A 21,408-nucleotide genomic window follows, 5' to 3' on the forward strand; every position below is an offset into this window, starting at 1 on the left:
CAAATGTCTAGAGAAGAATTAACACCAATCATTCAAACATTCTTCCAAAAAAAAAATAGAAAAGGAAAGATAATTTCCCACCTAATTTTATGAGGTCAGGATTACCCTGATACTAAAAACAGACAAAGAGTTCATACAAGAAGAAACCCACAAATACATACTTTTTCTAATATAGGTACAAAAATTCTTAACAACATATTAGTCAACGAAGTCCAATAATATATAGAAATTATTATATAACATGACCAAGTGGGATTTACCCAAGGAATGCAAGGTTGTGTCAGCATATGAAAATCAATTAATACAACATGCCATATTAATAAATTAAAAGACAGAAATTCAATGCATTTTCATATAAAACAGTCAACATATAAGATATAAAAGAGAAACTCCTTAACCTTAGAATACTTACAAACCATCTATAGTTTACATCATACCTCATTCTGAAAAACTGAAAACTTTTCTCATAAGATCAGAACAAAACAAGTATGCTTTTTACTACTTCTATTAATATTATATAAGAGGTTTTAAGTAAAGCATTTAGGTAAGAAAAAGAAATGCAAGGCATTCAGATTTTAAGAGAAGACCATCTTTATTTGACCATTATATGATCTTGTACTAGAAAATGAGATTTTGGCGAAACTTCAGGACATGATCTATATAAACTAATAATTTGAAGTGGTATGTAATAGCAATGGACACTTTGTAAATAAAATAAAACAATCCCAATTTCATTAAAATTTTAAAATAATATAATATTTAGGAATAAATTTAATGAAAGAAGTAGAAGACTGGTACATTGAAAACTGCAAAAAATTTAATTCAAGAAATTAAATAATATAAGGAATTCTAAATACAAGAAAAGATATCTGGTGTTTATGGATTGGAAGACTTAATATTGTTAAGATGAAAATTACAAATTTTTTACAGATTTAATGCAATTCTTATAAAAATGCTAGATGCCTTATTTTTCAGAAATTGACAAACTGCTTATAAAATTATATGAAGTTTCAAGGGACACAGAGGGACTCAAAACAAGAGAAAAAGAAGAATAAAACAGACATCCAGATCCAGGAGGCACAGAGAACTCCAATCAATCAAAATCAACGGAAGCAGTTCCACACCAAGACATACTGTAATTACATTTACAAAACTAAATGATACCGAAAACTCTTGAAAGCAGCAAAACGAAAGAAGTACTTAACTTACAAGGGGAAACTCATAAAGCTAGCTGGAGATTTCCCAACAGAAACTCGACAAGCCAGAAGGCAGTGGCGTGATATGTTATTCAAAATGCTGAATGGGAAAAATTTGCAGCCAAGAATCCTTTATCCAGCAAGGCTATCATTCAGAATAGAAGGAAAGATAAGAGTTTCCCAGAAAAACAGGAACTAAAGGAGTTTGTGACTACTAAACTAGCCCTGCAAAAAATATTAAAGGGGTCTCTTTGAGTGGAAAGGAGAGACCTGAAGTGACAAAGACAAGAAAGGATCAGGAAAAATCTCCAGAAACAATGACAAGACAAGTAATAAAATGGCAATAAATACATACCTATCGATAATTACTCTCAATGTAAATGGACTAAACACTCAAAAGGCATAGGGTGTCAGAATGGATTAAAAAAACAAGGCCCAACTATGTGCTGCCTATAAGGGACTCATTTTAGACATAAAGACACCAGCAGATTGAAAGTGAGGGGGTGGAGAAACATTATTCACAAAAATGAGTGTCAAAAAAAAATCAAATAGCAGTATTTATATCAGACAAGCTAGACTTTTTGTTCTTGTATTGTTTTTATCCTCCCAACCTTTCTCAATTGCTTCCAAAAACTTGAAAGAAGGACGACTTCCAAACTTATGTTATGAGGCTAGCATTACCCTGATACCAAAGCCATATAAGGACATTACAGGAAAAGAAAACTACAGATCAATAGCCTTGATGAATATATGTGCAAAAATCCTCAACAATATACTAGCAAACTAAATTCAACAGCACAATAAAAGGACCACACACCATGATCATATAGGGTTTAGCCTTGGTATGCAAAAATACTTTAACATACGCAAATTAATTAGTGTATTATGACACATTAATAGAATGAAAGGTAAAAATCGTATGATGATCCCAATAGAGATAAAAGAACAAATGCAGAAAAAGCATTTTACAGAATTTGACGTTCTTTCATGATAAAAACTCTCAATAAATTGTGTATAGAAGGAATGTATCTCAATATAATAAAGACTGTAGGTAACAAGCCCACAGCTAATGTACTCAGTGGTCAAGCCCCACATCAGGCTCCTTGCTCCACGGGGAGTCTGCTTCTACCTCTGCCTGTCACTCCCCTTGCTTGTGTTCTCTTTCTCTCTCTCTCTCTCTCTCTCTCCCCCTCTGTCAAATAAATAAATAAATAAATAAAATCTTTTTAAAAAATCTGATGAGAGGTGTTTCACAAAATCTACAACTAACAAACATCATTCTTAATGTTGAAATACTGAACACTTTTCCACTATTTCACTCTGTAAAAAGAAAAAAATGTCCATTACCTCCATTTCTGTTAGAAAACATTATTTTCCAAGCTTTATCAGTTCAATTAAGCAAGAACAAGAAATTAAAGAATGATTAAGAGAAGACAAAATAAATTTGTCACCATAAAATTACTGGATATGTAAAAAAAATTCTAATGAAACTGTTAAACTCTTAAAAATGCTAAATAATTTAAACAGCTGTCCTGGTACAGAGTAAATTCAGAAAAAAGCAAATATATTTCTATATACTAGCAACAAACATGTAGAAATAAAGTTTTAAAATACCAATACTATTTATAATAGCATTGTAGGAAATTAAACACATAGGGATGAATCTAACAAAGCTATGAAAAACTTCTAAACAAAAGCTACAAAACATAACAAAGCAATTAAAGATAGCCTAAGTAAATGGAGGAATATTCTAGAAGTCAGAATATTGTTAAAACTTCAATTCTCACCTAACTGGTTTATAGATTCAATGTAATCTTGATTTAAAGAACAGTATGTCTTATTTGGAATATTGACAAGGTAATTTAAATCTCATATGAAAATGAAAAAGCCTTAAAATAGCCTGGATAGTTTTGACAAAGAGCACAGCTGAAAGACTTGCTCCACTAGATATCAAGACTTAGTATGAAGCCACAGTAATTAGGACATTCTAGTGTTGGTACAAGGAAAGAATACTGGACCAATAGAACAGAACAGATAGGCCAGTAGAAAGAATGTACATAAGTTCATCTCGCTTATGAGAACGATTCCATTCTAATTCAGTGGATGAGAATAATCTTTATTTTTTACTTTTTAAAAAGATTTTATTTGAGAGAGAGAGAAAGCACAAGTAGGGTAAGGGGCACAGGGAGAGGGACAAGCAGACTCCCTGCTGAGCAGGGAGCTTGATGTGGTGCTTAATCCTAGGACCCAGAGATTATGACCTCAGCTAAAGGCAGATGCTTAACCAACTGAGCTACCCAGTCACCCCGAGAACAATCTTTTTAATCAGTGGTGTTGGAGGCGCCTGGGTGGCTCAGTTGCTGAGCGTCTGCCTTCAGCTCAGGTCATGATCTCAGGGTCCTGGAATCGAGTCCCACATCAGGCTCCCTGCTCAGCGGAAAGCCTGCTTCTCCCTGTTCCACTCGCCCTGCTTGTGTCCTCCCCCCCCCCGTCTCTCTTCTCTGTCAAATAAATAAATTAAATCTTAAAAAAAAAAAATAAATAAGTGGTGTTGAATCTATTAGATATTTACATGGGGAAAAAATTCAACCCCTACAAGAATTAAGGTGAGATGGCTATTAGACCTAAACGTGAAAGCTGAGATCATCAAGCTATTATGAAAAAACAAAGCAAAACCAAAACCAGAAGGGTTTATCCTCTAGAGCTTCGGATAAAAAATTTTTTCTTAAACTGAATATAAAAATCTCTGGCTACTAAAGTAAACACTTACAAAGTGAACTTCATTAAAAGAGTAAAGAGCTAGGCACAGGCTGGGAGAAAATATTCTGAATATATATATTCAGCAAAGGATTCATTTAGAATGTAAAATAGACATCTGGAAATTAATTTTTAAAAGATAAGTTGAAATAGGCAAATGGGTGGAAATGATACATCACAAAGGATATAAAAGAAGCCATCCAAATACATCAAAAACATAAGGAAAATTGTTCAACATTGATTAGTGCTATTAAATAAATAAATAAATAAATACATGAGTAAATAAATAAATACTAAAATGAGATCATCACTACATACTCACCAGAACACAATTTAATTATTAGGATGAGAGTTTGGCAAACTGTGACTCATAGGTCCAATCTGGCCTACAGCCTGTATTTATGTCTACTTAGAATTATTTTACAGTTTATTTATTTTAATTAATTAATTAATTAATTATTCATTTAAAAGAGAGACAGAGAGAGCACAAGCAGGGGGAGAGGGAGAAGAAGGCTCCCTGCAAAACTGGGAGCCCAAACTGGGGCTCAGTCCCAGGATCTGGAGATCACGACCTGAGCCAAAGACAGATGCTTAACCATCTGAGCCACCCAGGCACCCCTTATTTTACATTTTAAAAGGTTGTTAAAAACATATGTAACAGAGATCACATGTGGTACACAAATCCCAAAATATTTACTTCCTGACTCTGATAGAAATGATGTGCCCACAATTAAGACTGACAATATTAATTTTTGGCAAAAACTTCACTTTTTTCCTTACATTTCTCACATTACATTTCTTTCATCTCTCATATTGTGGATGGTTCATGAATGGACACAGCCAATTTGGAAACATATTTGACAGTGTGTACTGAGCAAGTCTAAAGTGATCCTCAGATTTCTCTTTTGGGTAAAAGAACAGCAGAAATGAATGTTTTTATCCATCAAAAACCATGGACACAGGGCATCTGGGTGGTTCAGTGGGTTGAGCCTCTGCCTTCAGCTCAGGTCATGATCCCAGAGTCCTGGGATCGAGCCCCGCATGAGGCTCTCTGCTCAGCAGGGAGCCTGCTTCCCCCTCTCTCTCTGCCTGCTGCTCTGCATACTTGTGATCTCTCTCTCTCTCTCTGCGTCAAATAAATAAATAAAATCTTTAAAAAAGAAATCCCAAACAACCATGGACACTCAGGTTTTTTGCAACTTTATAATAGCCTAACACTGGAAACAAACCAAATGCTAAGCAACATTAACAAGGTAAATTCATTTTTTAAATGTTTATATAATGGAACACTATGTGACAATGGAGAATAACTAACTACTGATAAATGCAATGACATGGAGGGATCATATAGATATAATATTGACTGAAAGAAATCAGACTGAAAGAGTACATATTATGTGCTTTCACTTATATTATGCTCCAAACAGGCAAAACTAATCTGTGGTTATAAAAGTCAGAATATTGGTTACCCATAGGAGATTACAGAAAGGGGGCAATAGATAATCCTCTGGATATTTCGAATGTTCTATAACTTTTCCTGGTGTTCATTAAAGTGGCATATACATCTGTAAAAATTCAACAAGCTATGCACTAAAGATTTGTGTATATTACTGTACATGTTACACTTAAAATTTTAAATAGTTTTAAAGTTTATAGATAATATGAATTTTATTCATAGACATAGGTCAGAACCACTGACCTGAGATGAAAATTATATTTAAGATGTTGCAGGATGAGATAGAGGAGATATTCTGAGGGCATGGGTTGAATTTGTGAAGCATGGCTACTAGTGAGTTATGAAGGTGGATAAAATTCCTTAAGGCAGTACCTTACGGGCTATTGAAATAACTAAATCACTAATATGGTAGAGAATTTCATGTGGCAATGGAAAATGGCCCTGGCCAAAGGAGAAGGGTGAGCCAACATGTGAAACCATGATGGTTAAAAAAAAATCAAGGCAGAAAATAAAGAAAGCAAGAGAAAATGAATTGAAAAAAAAAAAAGTTAAAAAAATGTTTGAAGGAACTCTGAATATTTGAACATGGAGATTTGGAGAAGAACTATTGTTCTTGTTGTCATGGGTGTACCTGGCTCACTTAAGGACATGAAGATGTGTCTTGGATATGGTGAATACGATTCCTTTTACAGAGGTAGGAGTGGAGCTGTGGATGCACAAATGATAAACAAAAAGATTCAATGGATGGGGGGATGGGGTAACTAGGTGGTGGGTATTAAGGAGGGCACTTGATGGAATGAGCACTGGGTATTATATGCAAGTAATAAATCACTAAGTTTTACTAAGTAATAATATACTATATGTTAACTAAATTGGATTTAAATAAAAAAAATAAAGTCTTATATTAGCAAAACAAATGAGGAAATGGAGGGACTGGAATGTGAAAAATATTAAGGAGAAATATTAACGAATATTGAGGAGAGGTTGTGTTGATTTGCCATGGGGAGAAAGAGAATTCTAAATGATTGTCAGGTTCCTTTTTGGGTAAATGGGAGATCCTGTTGCTGTTCACCTGAGAAACAAATATGTGGGAGGAAGAAAAATTGGAGGTAGGGGAAGGTTTTCAGTGCAACTTGATAAGATGGCATTTGAGATACGTCTCCGACATTCATCTCTATATCCCTATATATCCAAAACTAGAGATCTGGATATAACCTGGATAGAAATGTTTACTTGAGAGTCATCAGTAGATAGATTTTAGTTTCTTTCTTTGGATGATTAAACCAGGAAAACTGTATAAGCAACTGGAAAGAATAGACTGTTGGAGAAGAGTGAGAGTAAAGCAGAAAATGAAGACAAGAAATAAGAGCAGACAGAAAGATAAGAGTGAAGAAAACCCAAGAAAAATGATGTCATAACTTGCAGAGGAAGAGAGAATTATGAGGAAAGCATTGTCAACAGTTTCAGATGCCAGAGAGGAAGCTAAAGTTGGAAACACAGCTCTTAAAAAGTGTGTCCCATCAATGCAAGCTGGTGAAGCCAGTCCAGAAAACAGTATGGAGGATTCCTCAAAAAGTGGACAATAGAACTACCCTACAACCCAGCAATTGCACTACTGGGTATTTATCCCAAAGATACAAATGCAGTGATCCAAATGGGCAGGTTCACCCCAATGTTTATAGCAGCAATGTCCACAATGGCCAGACTATGGAAACAGCCTAGATGTCCATCAGCAGATGAATGGATAAAGAAGATGTGGTGTATATATACAATGGAATACTATGCAGCCATCAAAAAATGAAATCTTGCCATTTGCAACGACGTGGATGGAACTAGATGCTATTATGCGAAGTGAAATAAGTCAATCAGAGGGGGACAATTATCATATCTCACAGATTTGAGGAATTTGAGAAACAAGACAGAGGATCATAGAGGAAGGGAGGGAAAAATGAAACAAGATGAAACCAGAGAGGGAGACAACCATAAGAGAATCTTAATCTCAGGAAGCAAACTGAGGGCTGCTGGAGAGAAGGGAGTGGAAGGGATGGGGTGGTGGGCTGATGGACATTGGGGAGGGTATGGGTATGTGGTATGGTGATTGTTGTGAATTGTGGAAGACTGAAGAATCACAGACATGTATCCCTGAAACAAATAATACCTTATATGGTAACAAAAAAAGTGTGCCCTATGGATATCTGGGCATCTCTAAGACCCTCTGAATGGTATTGTGAAATCAAAACTACTTCTGTAATAATCTTACTGTGTTACTTGCTGTTTTCCCCATGTTTACATTTTTAGCGATGGTGCAAAATACTAGTGGGTGAAATTGCTGGTGTCTTAGCATGAATCAGGCTAGTGACACCAAATTGTACAAGTAATCATTGTTTTATTCACTACCACACACATTCAAGGCAAAAAGGCCAGTTTTACCCAAGAAAGTCCTTAGTGAAGTAGTAACAAATATTAATTTTACTAAACTTGACTCTTAATAATCCATGTAATGAAATGGAAGTACACATAGAGCACTTCTGCAGCATACTGATACAAGGTTGTTACTTTGAGGAAAAGCACTTTTGCAGTTGTTAGAGCTGAAGGAGGCACTAGACGCTTTTCCCATGGAACAACATTTTTCCTTGAAAGAATGACTGCCAGACACATGGGCATTATTCATACGTGAGTTATCTGGCAGACTTGTTCTTAAAAATGGATGTGTTGAACCTGACAGGTCAAGGATAAAGACAGATGATATTTATTGTTAATGATAAAATTTGAGCTTGCCAGTGAATATTGGAACTTTGGAAAACTTGTACACAGCCCTGGGAGTTTGACACTTCTCTAATATTTAGAGACATTTCTGACAAGATTGGTAGGGATTATTAATGCATGTGATTTTTTTTTTTGATACTGTATTAACATTTGGGAAATCTGCATAACTCAGGGAACCAATATTTTCTGAATGACCCATGCTTGATGTTACAAGATAATGCATGGTTAAAATGTCAAAGCAAAAGACAGATTAGTGGATTTTAATGTAACGGCATATGAAAAAAATCAGTGATGTGGTTTCCAATTACATATTGCAACTGAATTTAAGAAAAAAAAACTTGCTGGATTTTAGTGAGTCTCAAAGAAAATGTCCACTATTACCCGAAAACATTATTAAAATACTTTCCTATATTGAGGCTACCTATCTGAAGATATATATTTTTTTCACAGAATTCAACCAAAGCAACTCATTGAGACAGATTAGATTGCAGAAGCAGAGATGAGAAACAGATTTTTAAAAGTCTAAAAAAAATCACTCTTCACTAACTTCATTTTTTGGGGGGAAAATGCAGTGATTTTTCATAGAGCTATATTATTTATGTAAGCATATAATAGGTTTCTTGTCTTTTTAAATAAATCCACACATAAATAAACTGTTCTCAATTTTAATTTCCAGGACAATAAATATTGATAGAGTCACTAATGAACTTATAAAGAATGGCTTCAGTAGAGTGACAGAGCTACAAAATTCTTATGAGATGACTTATAAATGGCGCCAAGGAAGACATGAGTGTGACCAAATGTAAGCTTGGCTGTAAAGCCTAGGAGAGAGACTGGACATTATTGAAATTAGTATATAGATTAGAGAAAGTATCTTTTTAGAATTCAGTTACCCTCTTCCTAGATTATTTTATAAATTTAAAGAGAGCCCAATCAAAATACAGACAGGATTTTAAAGTGGGACTAAGAAAGTTAATGTTAAAGCTCATATGGAAAACGAAACATTCCCAGCTCTAAAAGATAAGAGTTATGAGTGAGAATGAACCTTATCAGATGAGAAAATTTGTTATGAAATTTTCATAATTAATACGGTGGGGAATTGGTACAGGAATAGACACACTATTGGAATACAATGTAAACTTCAGAAATAGGCTCAGATATGGAAGAACATTTAATATATTATAAAGGTGGCATTGCAAGTTTCAGACTACATAAAGTTTTTAAATAAACAGCATGAGGCAATTGAGTGATTATTTGGAAGAAGATAAAATTGAATGCATATCTCACCGCATACAAAAATGAACTCCAAAAGGAACAGATCTGAATGTGAAAAATGACGTAAATATGTGTGATTTACTGTCTTACCTGAGTGTGGGGCAAGAATTTATAATAATCATTCAATATAGAAATGGAACCTGACTGACAAAATGAGCTGCAAAAAAAAAAGAACAATTCTGCATGGCAGAAGCACCATATGCAATAGTAAATAGCAAACAAAGAAAAAATATTTTCATTTATAACATATAAAATGTTTTTTTTTCTGTGATGTATCAAGAGCTATTGAAATTAAGAAAGAAATAGGTTAAAAAAAACAGAAAAAATGATCAAAAGGTACATTTTGCAAAAAACTAATTTAGCAATGGCACTTAAATGTATGAAAACAAGCTCAACTTCTTTTATGACAAAGTATGCAAATTGAAGTTTGAAGATGTACCTTTTAGCAAGGCTTCAGGAAAACAGGCTCTCTTACATTGCTAGTAGGAATGAAGAAATGTTCAACCCTTTACTAATCAGTATCTATACATTAACCTCTTGATAAATTAGAAATTTCTGTTAGGAATTTTTGTTGAAATTAAATTTCCAAAAGTATGAAACATATACAGAGTGAGGGGTATGCAGAGTGGTATGCAAATGATTATTTTTGCAAAATATTAGAAACAACTTCAAAGGCTCATACTACACATGAGATTGGTTAAATAAATTATGATGTATCTAACCAGTGTAGTACTAGTGGGTGTAAAAAGTAGAAGAAAATTGGCTTTTAAATGCAGTGTTTTCCCAAAAAACAGATAATTGAGTAAAAAAATGGGCAGAAGATATAAGCAGACACTTCTCCAAGGAAGACATACAAATGGCTGACAGACACATGAAAAAGTGTTCATCATCATTACCCATCAGGGAAATTCAAATCAAAACCACATTGAGATAACACCTTACACCATTTAGAATGGCCAAAATTGACAACTAACCACTAAAAAGAACAGAGATTCCTTATAGGAGAGGACTGATTTCAGAACTGGAGCATGGAAAGTAAAAGGTGAATCTGGCATAATTCATGCCAGAAAGTAAATGCTCAAAAACTGATCGTACATATTAAAAGGACTTCTCATAAAATAATCTAGGACAGTTTTGAGCATCAAAATAATTAAGTATACCAATAACAAGTTATATTGATTTCAAAAGAATTAAAAAGTTTTTACCAATATGAATAAATAAATGACAAAGAATGGGAAGGAAAACTTTTCCTTATAGTGTAAGGCTAACTAGAAAGGAAGAAAGAATGATAAAATAAGAAAAATTATCTTTCTATAATCACATAACAATAAATGATTTAGGAAGAATTATCAATGGATTTTTAAATCTACTGAGTCAAGTTTGTTGGAAAGTAATTTCTTAATTTCCAAATAAATGGAGATTTTCTAGTTATCTTTTGATAAACATTTTATATCTCATTCAAATTTCAGCCAAAGAATATGTACTTTATGATTCAAGCACTTTGAAATCTATTGAGAATTGATTTATAGCCAAATACATGGTCAATTTTGATAAATATTTCTTGTTCAAATGATGGGAATATACATTTTTCACTTGCTAATGAGTTCTGCCTTTTTCATTGTTCTAATACAATTATTGAAAAAGGTTTGTTAAAATTTCACGCCATAATTATGGATTTGTCTGTTTTTATTGCTCTGTCCATTTTTGATTTAGTAATGTTGAACCCATATTATTATACACATATAAGTTCGTTACACAATGTCTTTCAGATGAATTAAATCTTTTCTCATTATGAATTAAACTTTCTTTAAAATTTTTTTTGCTGAAGTGTTTTCTGTCAGATTATTAGTATAGCTACACAATTTTTCTGTCTGTTACTGTTCATGTGGAGTACCTATTTTTAATTCTCACCTTTCTTATGCTTTAGATATGCCTCTTATAAACACATAGTTGGATTATTTTTTCAAACCCTGTCTGACAATCTTAGAATATTGAGTTCCATTTACAATTACTGATACATAATTACTGATACTGATTTGGTTTCAATTCCACCATCTTAGTATTGTTTTTATGTTTTCCCACCTGACCTGTGTAACATTTGCTACCCTTTACTGCCCCCTAATGGATTTGCTTTGTTATTCTATAATATTCCTCTAAATTTGGAAGTTAAACATTCCTTTTCTATTAGTGACTGCCTTTGAATATACAAGTTATACCTTATTCATCAAAGCTCAATATTAAATATCATTTTTATCATTTTCCTGGACAATGAAAAAAGCTTACTTTCAACCTGCTTATACGCTATTGTTTTGCGAATTTTAGTTCCATAAATACTCTGAGCCTCAGAAGACATAATTACATTTGTTTTATACAGCCAATGCTTTTCTTTAACCATATGTTTACCATTTTTTTCAGTTATTCATTTTTTCAGTGATTTTTTTTAAAATGAGTATAGTTGACACACAATGTTACATTTGTTTCATTATTCATTTGTTTCATTATTACAATACAATAATTCGACACGTATCATTTTCATTGTTTTGTTTCTTGTACCTTCTATCTTCCATCTGTGGCCATTTTCCTTTGTTTTAAGAACATCCTTTAGGATTTCCTTAAGTAGGAGTCTGATTTTGTCTTGTTCTCCTGACTTTTGTTGGCCAGATAGTCTTCATTTCATTTCAATTCCTAACGTATATTTTTGCTGAGTATATGGTTTTAATTTAGCATGCACTTTTTATCAGCACATCGACACTGTCATTTCAACATCGGGTTTTCATTGCTGTTGAGAAAATATTCATTCACCTTATCATAATTCTATTGAAGATTATCTCTTTATTTTTCCTCTTTAAAATTGATTTTTTTTCTGTAATGTTGTTATGAGGGGTTCAATGTTGATTTTTTCTTATTCATTCTGCTTGAGGTTGAGCTCTTTCAATGTGAGAATCAGCATCTTTCTTAATTCCAAAAGCCATTATTTCTTCAAATATTGCCTTTCTGCCATTCTTTTCTCACCTTGTAAAAGTCTTCTCTCTTTATTTTGTTTTTAAAATTTATTTATTTATTTTAGAGAGATTGAGAGCACAGGCATGGAGGGGAGGGAGAGAGAAAATCAAGCAGACTCCATGCTGAGCGTGGAGCCTGATGCAGGGTTTGATCTCATGACCGAAATCACGATTTGAGCTGAAACCAAGAGTTGGAGACTTAATCTACTGCACCACCCACGTTGTATGTTTATTCTTACTCTTTTCTCTCTTTTGTATCCTTCCAATTCTCCTTGCTTTGTTCATCATCGACCTCCAGTAATGCTCTTTTTAGTTATGTCTAAACTGCCTTTGAGTTCTTGGAGATTTGTGTTATGCCTAGCTCCAGATTTTCCAGGTTCTTCTCATATCTTACACGTCCCTGTTTGTAGTTTGTATTTTCTTGCTGAAATATTTAAATTCAGCTCATAATTTTCATATGCAGAATACAAATACTTCTTTAAAGTCTATGTCTACTACCTTGAGTGTCAGTGAGTTTGTGTTATCTTTTACTATATCTGATTCATGCTGTTTTGTCTTTTCATATATCTGTTCATCACTGTACTCTAGATACTGGAATTGAAAATTACTACAAGAAATAATTTGAAGTGTACAGTGATTTTTTTTGTTTACATAAGAGAAATCAAAAACTTGAAAAATATGAAATCACCTTAAGCCAATTTTCAGGCTTCAGATATTTATTGGTTACACACATAACTTAATCCTGGCCTGACTTCCATGTCAAGAGTGGTTTAAGCCTAGTCCATCTTTATTTCTAGTGTACAGGTCTTTGGCATCCAAAAAATAAGCTCAAGTTGGTCAATCCTTTGCCATACTCTGTATTCCTGCTTTAGACCTTCTTTGCTTGTGAGAATATGAAATGAACTTATCAACAATCAGTCACATCTTCAGGTTAGGAAATGCATCCTTGTCAAAAGTGACCCAAAATTCATAGTCATTCTTTCTAGATTTCTGTCTTTTTCTGGACCCTCCACTATCTTATTAGCTTCTAAATGTTAATAGTATTTTTCCATACTTTTTTGTTGTGTTTAACACAAACATCACTGCAGATTGCCCATCTGTCATTATTAGAAGCTGATGCCCCTAATACTCTAATTTAATTTGGCTGTATATTTTCTTTGTAAGCACCGTAAGAACTGGCATCTTTTAAATGAGCTCTTTGGAGTGGAGGAAGTAAACTCCGTGAACCCTTAAATATGTAGGTCAAATTGTGTAAATAGATTCAGTTTTTTTCTGGGAGAAGTTTTATTGCTTTTTATCCAAAGGTGTATGTTATTTGTGTGTGTGTGACAGAACAATCTTAAAACTTAAATTTATTTTATCAATAATCCCAGAGTTGAAATCTTTAGATAATTTCAATGAAGACTGTATAGATTATCTTGATCTTGTTCTAAACTGTACCAGAATCTTTTATAGAAACATAACTCTGAGGAAGGATCATTTAATGAGACACTAAATGTAAGTTCCAACTGGAAGAGGAGGAAACAAAAGGAAAAAAAAAAAAAAAAAGAATTGTAAAAGCCCTTACAGTCCAATTGGTTAAATTTTGTGACTTGAATATTAGCATTATTAAGGCATATCTCAATCATAAGCAATATCTCAATCATAAGCAATAAGATGATCATTTCTCTCCCTTCAACTTCCCCCAGATCTTTAAAAAATGGATTTCTTTCTCATTTTGTATAAGCAGAATCTAAGAAGATATTTAAAAACAGAGGAAAAGTAATATATTCTAAGTCAATTAACAGTATAAATTTCGACATGTTTACTTCATGAGGATTCATGTGAAACTTGATTTTTCCACTCAAGAAAATGTGAAATTAGAATAAAAATATTAAAATTAATATTTTGTGATAGATTTATCTTTTGGAAGATTTTAATGCTATATTCAAAAAATTTAGACCATATATCTTTGTCTTCAAATAGTTTTAAATAACTCAAAGATTATGTATCTGTGTTGCAGAATTCATTGGCATACTAATGTATAAAATAATTTAACAGCATAACTAGAAACTTTACATTTATATATTAATATACATTACATTTCTTTCATTATTGTTAACCTAAATATCAGATATATAGGTTAAGAATAATTCTTAAATAGAATCCCGATTAAACGCAAATGTTACCAGTCGACGTCTGTACGTTGTTCACAGTACATAATCCGAAAGTATTGAGCATAGCCGCTGCAATTCTAATGGCCAAGAAAGTTATTTACCTATCGAAATTGCCCAAACAATAGCAATCTTCATGATGGCCTTAGTCCGCGAATTGAAACGGCTATGCTCAATAGGATTACGTATTGCTACATACCGATCCAGCGAGATAGCGCAGAGGTGCATGATGGACGCTGTAGAAAATAAAACATCCAAAGAAATCCAGACGGGGCACAAATATCTAGGTAGTGGCCAGACATAATCTGAAAGAGAAAACAGAGAAGACAAGAACATATTATCCAAGTTAAACCATCTAGTTTTACATATTAGTCTACTTATTTTCTTCCTCTCATAAGTATTTTTTTTTTTAAAGTGAAATTTGGGAATCATATTCCATAGTAACAACAATGAGGATGATAATGCCTTTAGCGTTTCATACATTATTTCTTATTGAGATAAAACTTATACAACATGAAATTAGTCATTGTAAACTTTACAGTCCTGTGGTATTTAGTACATTCACAATATTATGCAACCATTACTTTTTTGTAGTTTTAAAACATTTCATCACTCCAAAAGGTAACTACTACTCATTAGGCAGTTATTCCCCGTTGTCCCCTCCCCCAGCCCCTGAAACTCTCTAATCTGTTTTTTGTCTCTGTGAATTTAACAAATCAGAATATTTCATATAAATGGAATCACACAATAGGTGCCTGGCTTCTTTCATTAACTCTGGTTTTGATGTTCATCCATTTTGTAGCATGTACTTTATTATTTTTTATGGCTAGTGCTTTTATTTGTTGAGTTTTTTTTGATACTGTTGTAAACAAAATCTTTTTTTTTTTTAATTTCCTTTATGGACAGTTCATTGCTAGTATGTAGAACTATAACTGCTTTTCATGTGTTAATCTTGTATCCTACAGCTTTGCTGAATTCATTTATTAGATCTAGTTTTGTGTGTAGGGTTCCTTAGGATTTTCTGTTTACGACGTCATGTCATTGAATAAAGATAATTTTACTTTTTCTTTTCCAGTCTCCTTTCGCCTTTTATTTCTTTTCTTGCCTAAGTGTCTATATACAATTTCTAGTACAGTGTTGAATGGAAGTAGTAAACACAGCCATCTTACCTTTTTCCTGATCTGAAAAGAAAATCTTACATTCTTTCACAATTAAGTAGGATGTTAGTTGTGGGTTTTTCATAAATGTTTTCTATCTCATTGAAGAAGTTTCCTTCTATTTCTAGTTTGTTGAGTGTTTTTATCATAAAAGAGTGAGAGATTTCACCAAATGCTTTTTTTTTTTTTTTTTTTTTGCTTCATTTGAGATGATCTTGGGGTTTTCTTACCTTAATTCTATTAATGAAATCCAATACATGGTTGATTTTTACATATTGAACCATCTTTGCATTCCTATGATAAATCTCACTTGGGCATGGTGTATACTGTAATATTATATTTAGTTTTCTAGTATTTTACTGAGGATTTCTGCATCTATATTTGTAAGTAATATTGCTTTATACTTGTCTTTTCTTGTAATGTCATCATCTGGTATTGATATCTGGATGATGTTGGTCTCATAGAATGAGTTAAAGAGTGTTCCCACGTCTTCTATTTTGTAGGAGTTTGATTAGAATCCGTGTTCATTCTTCAAATATTTGGTAAAATTTGTCAGTGAAGCCATGCAGTCTGGATTTTCTTGTTTTTGTTTTCTTCTATTCTCTATTTTGTTTATGTCCATTTTAATCTTTACCATTTTCTTTCTTTCTTTTTAAAAAAGATTTATTTATTTATTTAACAGAGAGAGAGAGAGAGAGCACACAAACAGGCAGAATAGCAGGGTGAGGGAGAGGCAGAAGCAGTTTCCCCGCTGAGCAGGGAGCGGATGCAGAGCTCAATCCCAGGACCTTGGGATCAAGACCTGAGCTGAAGGCAGATGCTTAATGAGTGGGCCACCCAGGCACCCCTACTATTTTCTTTCTTTTGATAGTTTAGGTTGTTTGTTCTTCCTTTCTAGTTCCTTAAGATCTGGAGTTAGGTTATTGATTTGGGATCTTTCTTCCTTTTAAATGCAGGCAATTGCAGTTATAAACTTCTGTCAGAGCACTACATTTGCTGTACCCATAAATTTTGGTAAATTTTCATTTCACTCTCCTCAAAGTATTTTCTAATTTCATTTGTAATTTCTTCTTTGATCTATTGGATGATTAATAGTGACTGTGGTGGTTAATTTCCACATATTTATGAATTTACAGTATTCTTTTGTCATTGATTCCTAGTTTCATTTCATTTTGGAGAAGAGTTTTTGAATATTGATATTTAAAAATTTTAGTGCTTATTTTGAAAATGATCACGTACACTTGAGAAAAAGGCTTTTTCTGCTGTTGTTGGATGGGGTGTTTTATATATGTTTGATGGGATTAGTTGATTCATAGTATTGTTCAAGTCCTCTATTTTTCATTTATCTTCTGTTTACTTGTTCTATTCATTACTGAAAATGGTGTATTCATGTATCCAAGTATTATTTTAGATCTTTTCCTCCCTTCATTTTGTCAGTTTCACTTCTTATATTTTTTGGTCTCTGTTGTTGGATGCATTTATATTTGAAATTATTACATCTTTTTGATGCTTTGACACTTTTATCAATATATAATGTCTTTCTATGTCCTTCATAACAATTTTTGCCTTCAGTTCTACTTTGATACTAATATAGCCACCTCAGCTTTTATTGGTTACTATTTGCATGGAATATGTTTTCCATCCTTTTACTTTAACCTATTTGTGACTTTGAATCTAAAATGAGTCTCTTACTGAGAAGAAAAAGGTTATACAGGAAGGTTCTTTTTAAATCCATCCTGGCATCATGTATTTTTTTTTTTTAAGATTTTGTTTATTTATTTGACAGACAGAGATCACAAGTAGGCAGAGAGGCAGGCAGAGAGAGAGGGAAGCAGGCTCCCTGCCGAGTGGAGAGCCTGATGAGGGGCTTAATTCCAGGACCCTGGGATGATGACCTGAGCCAAAAGCAGAGGCTTTAACCCACTGAGCTACCCAGGTACCCCTGGCATCATGTATTTTTAATAATTCTGCTAATCTTTGCCCTATAACTGGGCAGTTCAGTCCATGTGCTTTTAAAATAATTACAGTTACAGAGGGATTTATTTCTATATCTAATTGTTTTTATATGATACATATCAGTTCCTCATAAATATTTCTGTTATTCACTTTAATTGTGATTAATTGATTTCCACTGGGCAACTTTTGATTTTTTCTTGTTTCTTTTTCTTTATATTACTTTAGAATTAAAATGGTAACAAAGTTTTAATTAATACTACTTTTGTTTCAGTAGTATACAGATTTTTGTTCTGTTACAAATGACACCTTTACACATTGTGTGTCCATTAACATAGATTTATAAGTATTGTTTTATGTAAGATATTAAACAAAAAGGGGAATAATCCCAAAGCTAGAAAAGAAATAAGAAAGTAAGTAATCTCATTAAATTAACATGTATGAAAATATGAAGGACCATAGTAATTTAAAAAATTCTCATAACTCATTTCATAAAACAATATAGTGTCAATATCAAAACCTATAAAACATTGAAAAAAATGTAACTAGCAAGAAATAACATTTATTGATATAGATTCAAAGTTACAAACAAAATATTAACAAATAGAATTCAACAAAGTGTCAAAAGAGTAATATACCATGTAAAAACAAAACTATTTCAGGAATGCAAGTGTACTTCAATATCATAAAACCCCCCCAATATAATACCTTATATTAATATTTTCAAAGGCATTTTATGATCTTTTAATAGATATTGAAGAATAGTTTGATAAAATACAGAAGTTATTTCTAATTAAAATTTTAATTATATAGTGATGAAAGGAATCCCCAAATTTTATCATTTACCAAAAACCAATAACAAATATTATAAACCCTAGTGCAATAAATACATTTCAATTACATTAAATTCAGAAATTGGACAGGGCAAGAATTTATAGACAGTCTTCAAAGCAGCTACCATGACCATGTTCAATGAAGGAAGGGTGGAAGCTCTTGAAACAAATAGTTAGAAGACATCTTAAATAAGAAGTAGAACTTATAAAAAGAACAAAATGGAGAATTTAGAGTTGAGAAAATATGTAATATCTGAAAGAAGAGAATCACTGTATAGACTTAATAAAAGAATGGAGATGATAGATGAAGAGCCATTAAAACTGAATATAGATTAGTAAAAATTATCCAAACTGAAGAAGCATGAGGAAGATTCAAAATAAATGGTTATAATAGAGACCTACAGAATAATATGTAGATGTGTAACATTTGTGCCATTGGAATCTGAGAAGGGGAAAAAACTGATACAGAAAAAGGTTTTGAAGAAATAATGGTCTATAACATCCCATAATTTATGAAAAACAAGAAGTTCTGCAAAACCCATTATGGTTAAACTCAAAGATAATCATGCCTAGATACATCATAATCTGGTAAAAGCAAAAGATTAAAGGAAAACATCTTGAAGCAGCTGAGAAAAATGACCAAGTATAGGGAGCAATGGCTTTTACAACTTCAGATTTTTCATCAGAATCATGGAGACCAGGGGCGCCTGGGTGGCTCAGTGGGTTAAGCCGCTGCCTTCAGCTCAGGTCATGATCTCAGAGTCCTGGGATCGAGTCCCGCATCGGGCTCTCTGCTCAGCAGAGAGCCTGCTTCCCTCTCTCTCTCTCTGCCTGCCTCTCCATCTACTTGTGATTTCTCTCTGTCAAATAAATAAATAAAATCTTTAAAAAAAAAAAAAAGAAATCATGGAGACCAGAAGGCAGTATAATCATAATCCAGAATTCTACATCCAGTGAAAATATCTTAAAAAAAAAAAAAGACTGAAATAAAGGAATTTTCATGTGAGGGGAAACAATGAACCGATTGATAGGAAACTTGCTCTAAAAAATGCTGAACGATGTTCTTCAGAAAAAAGAAAAGAAATTATACTAAAAGAAAACTTGTAAACTCAAGAATGAATGAGTGAAGAAGAACAGAATTGATAAATAATTTGGGAAATGTAATAGATTATTTTTCTTATTCTAGGTCTTTAAAATACCTATGACTATTAAAAATTATAATCCTGTCTGAGAAGTTTCTCCATGTATATAGATGTATCCCATATTACAATTAAAGCAAAAGGAGGAAAGGAATCTATATGACTATAAGGTTTTTATAGTCACTTGAAGTGATAAGATAGTAACTGTAGGGAAATTGTGAAATTTTAGATGTGTATATTTTAATCTAGAGAGCAATTGCTAAAAAACACTGTACAAAGAAATATAGCAAAAAACCCAATAGATCAATAAAAATGAAATACTAAAATAAAATGAATAAGATACAAAGAAATTCAGAAATAAGAAAAAAGGCATAAAAAGAGATAAATAGAAAATTATAAAAAGATAACATAGTTCCAAACTAAACAATACTTGCACTAAATGGAAATGGTATTAAGTATAAATTATATCAATTTAAAGAGACAGCCATGCTGGATTAAAAAGAACAAAAATAAATATTACCCAATCATATGCTATTTATAAGGAACTCTGTAAGTTTGGATATGATGATATAGATAAATATAAAGTAAAAGGACAGAAAAGGATACACAATGCAAACACTAATCAAAGGACTTACTGGAGTTGTTATATGAATATCAAAGTAAATTTCAGATCAAATAATATTACTAGGAATGATAGAGACTGTGTTACAATGATAAAGTTTTCAACTTATCAAGAATGTATAACAATCTTAAACATCTACATAACCCAATAACAGAACTTCAAATTTCATGAAGCAAGAAAATGATAGAAAAGAAGACATCAAAAGTTGAATCACAATTATACTTTGAGATTTCCACACCCTTTCCTCAATAATTGACAAAAGTAGGCAGAAAATTGTCAGTGATATAAAAAAACTGCATAGCACTAACAATGAACTTGACTAAATTGACATTTATAAAACACTATATTCAACAATAGAAGAATACACATGCTTTTCAAGAACCCATAAAAATTGACCAGAAAAGACCATAAAATAATTCTTAAGAAATTAAAATGATTAACATAGTGCAATGTCTAGTCTCTGACCTTAACAGAATTAACTTAAAAACTAGTAATGAAAAGATATCTTAAAAAAGTACAACTATTTGGAAATTAAACAGCACAGTTCTACACAGTTTATGTTTCAAAGAAGGCTCAAATTTAATTAAACAATTTGAACTAAATAAAAATTAAGACATTCAAAATTTGTGTGATGGTGCAAAGCAGTACTCAGAGGGAAATTTCTAATTAATGTTTTTTTTAATAAAAGAAGAAAATCTTAAAACCATGATCTAAATTTCCAGATTAAAGTCCTAGACAAAGAAAAGCGAATTAAAATGAAAGTATCAGAAGAAAGGAAATCATAAATATAAAAAGCAGAAATCATTGAAACCGAGGAAGGACAATAATAGAAAAAAAATTCAATGAAATGAAACAGTTTTTTGAAAAGATCAGTAATATTGATAAACTCCTAGGCAGATTAAGGGAGAAATAAGAGTAGAAGACACAAGTTACCGATATTAGTGATGAAAGAGGGAGTATCTCTACAGACCTCACAGACAATTATAAGGGAATTTTATAAGCAATAGTTTGTCATAAATTTGTATAGACATATGGTTTCACTTATTTGTGGAGCATAACAAATAGCATGGAGGACATGGGGTGTTAGAGAGGAGAAGGG

The 21,408-nt window shown here is 32.4% G+C and overlaps 1 protein-coding gene across 1 annotated transcript in view; it reads right to left on the minus strand.

Moving 5' to 3' along the window:
* HTR2C (5-hydroxytryptamine receptor 2C) overlaps window positions 1–21,408 on the minus strand; it is a 156,901-nt gene that overhangs the window by 56,052 nt on the left and 79,441 nt on the right. The window contains exon 3 of the mRNA XM_059385128.1: window positions 14,710–14,910. Coding sequence (XP_059241111.1) covers window positions 14,710–14,910 — 201 coding nt within the window. The remainder of the gene's footprint in view (window positions 1–14,709; window positions 14,911–21,408) is intronic.

Source organism: Mustela nigripes, chromosome X, assembly GCF_022355385.1.
Source record: "Mustela nigripes isolate SB6536 chromosome X, MUSNIG.SB6536, whole genome shotgun sequence".
Classification (NCBI taxonomy): Eukaryota; Metazoa; Chordata; class Mammalia; order Carnivora; family Mustelidae; genus Mustela; species Mustela nigripes.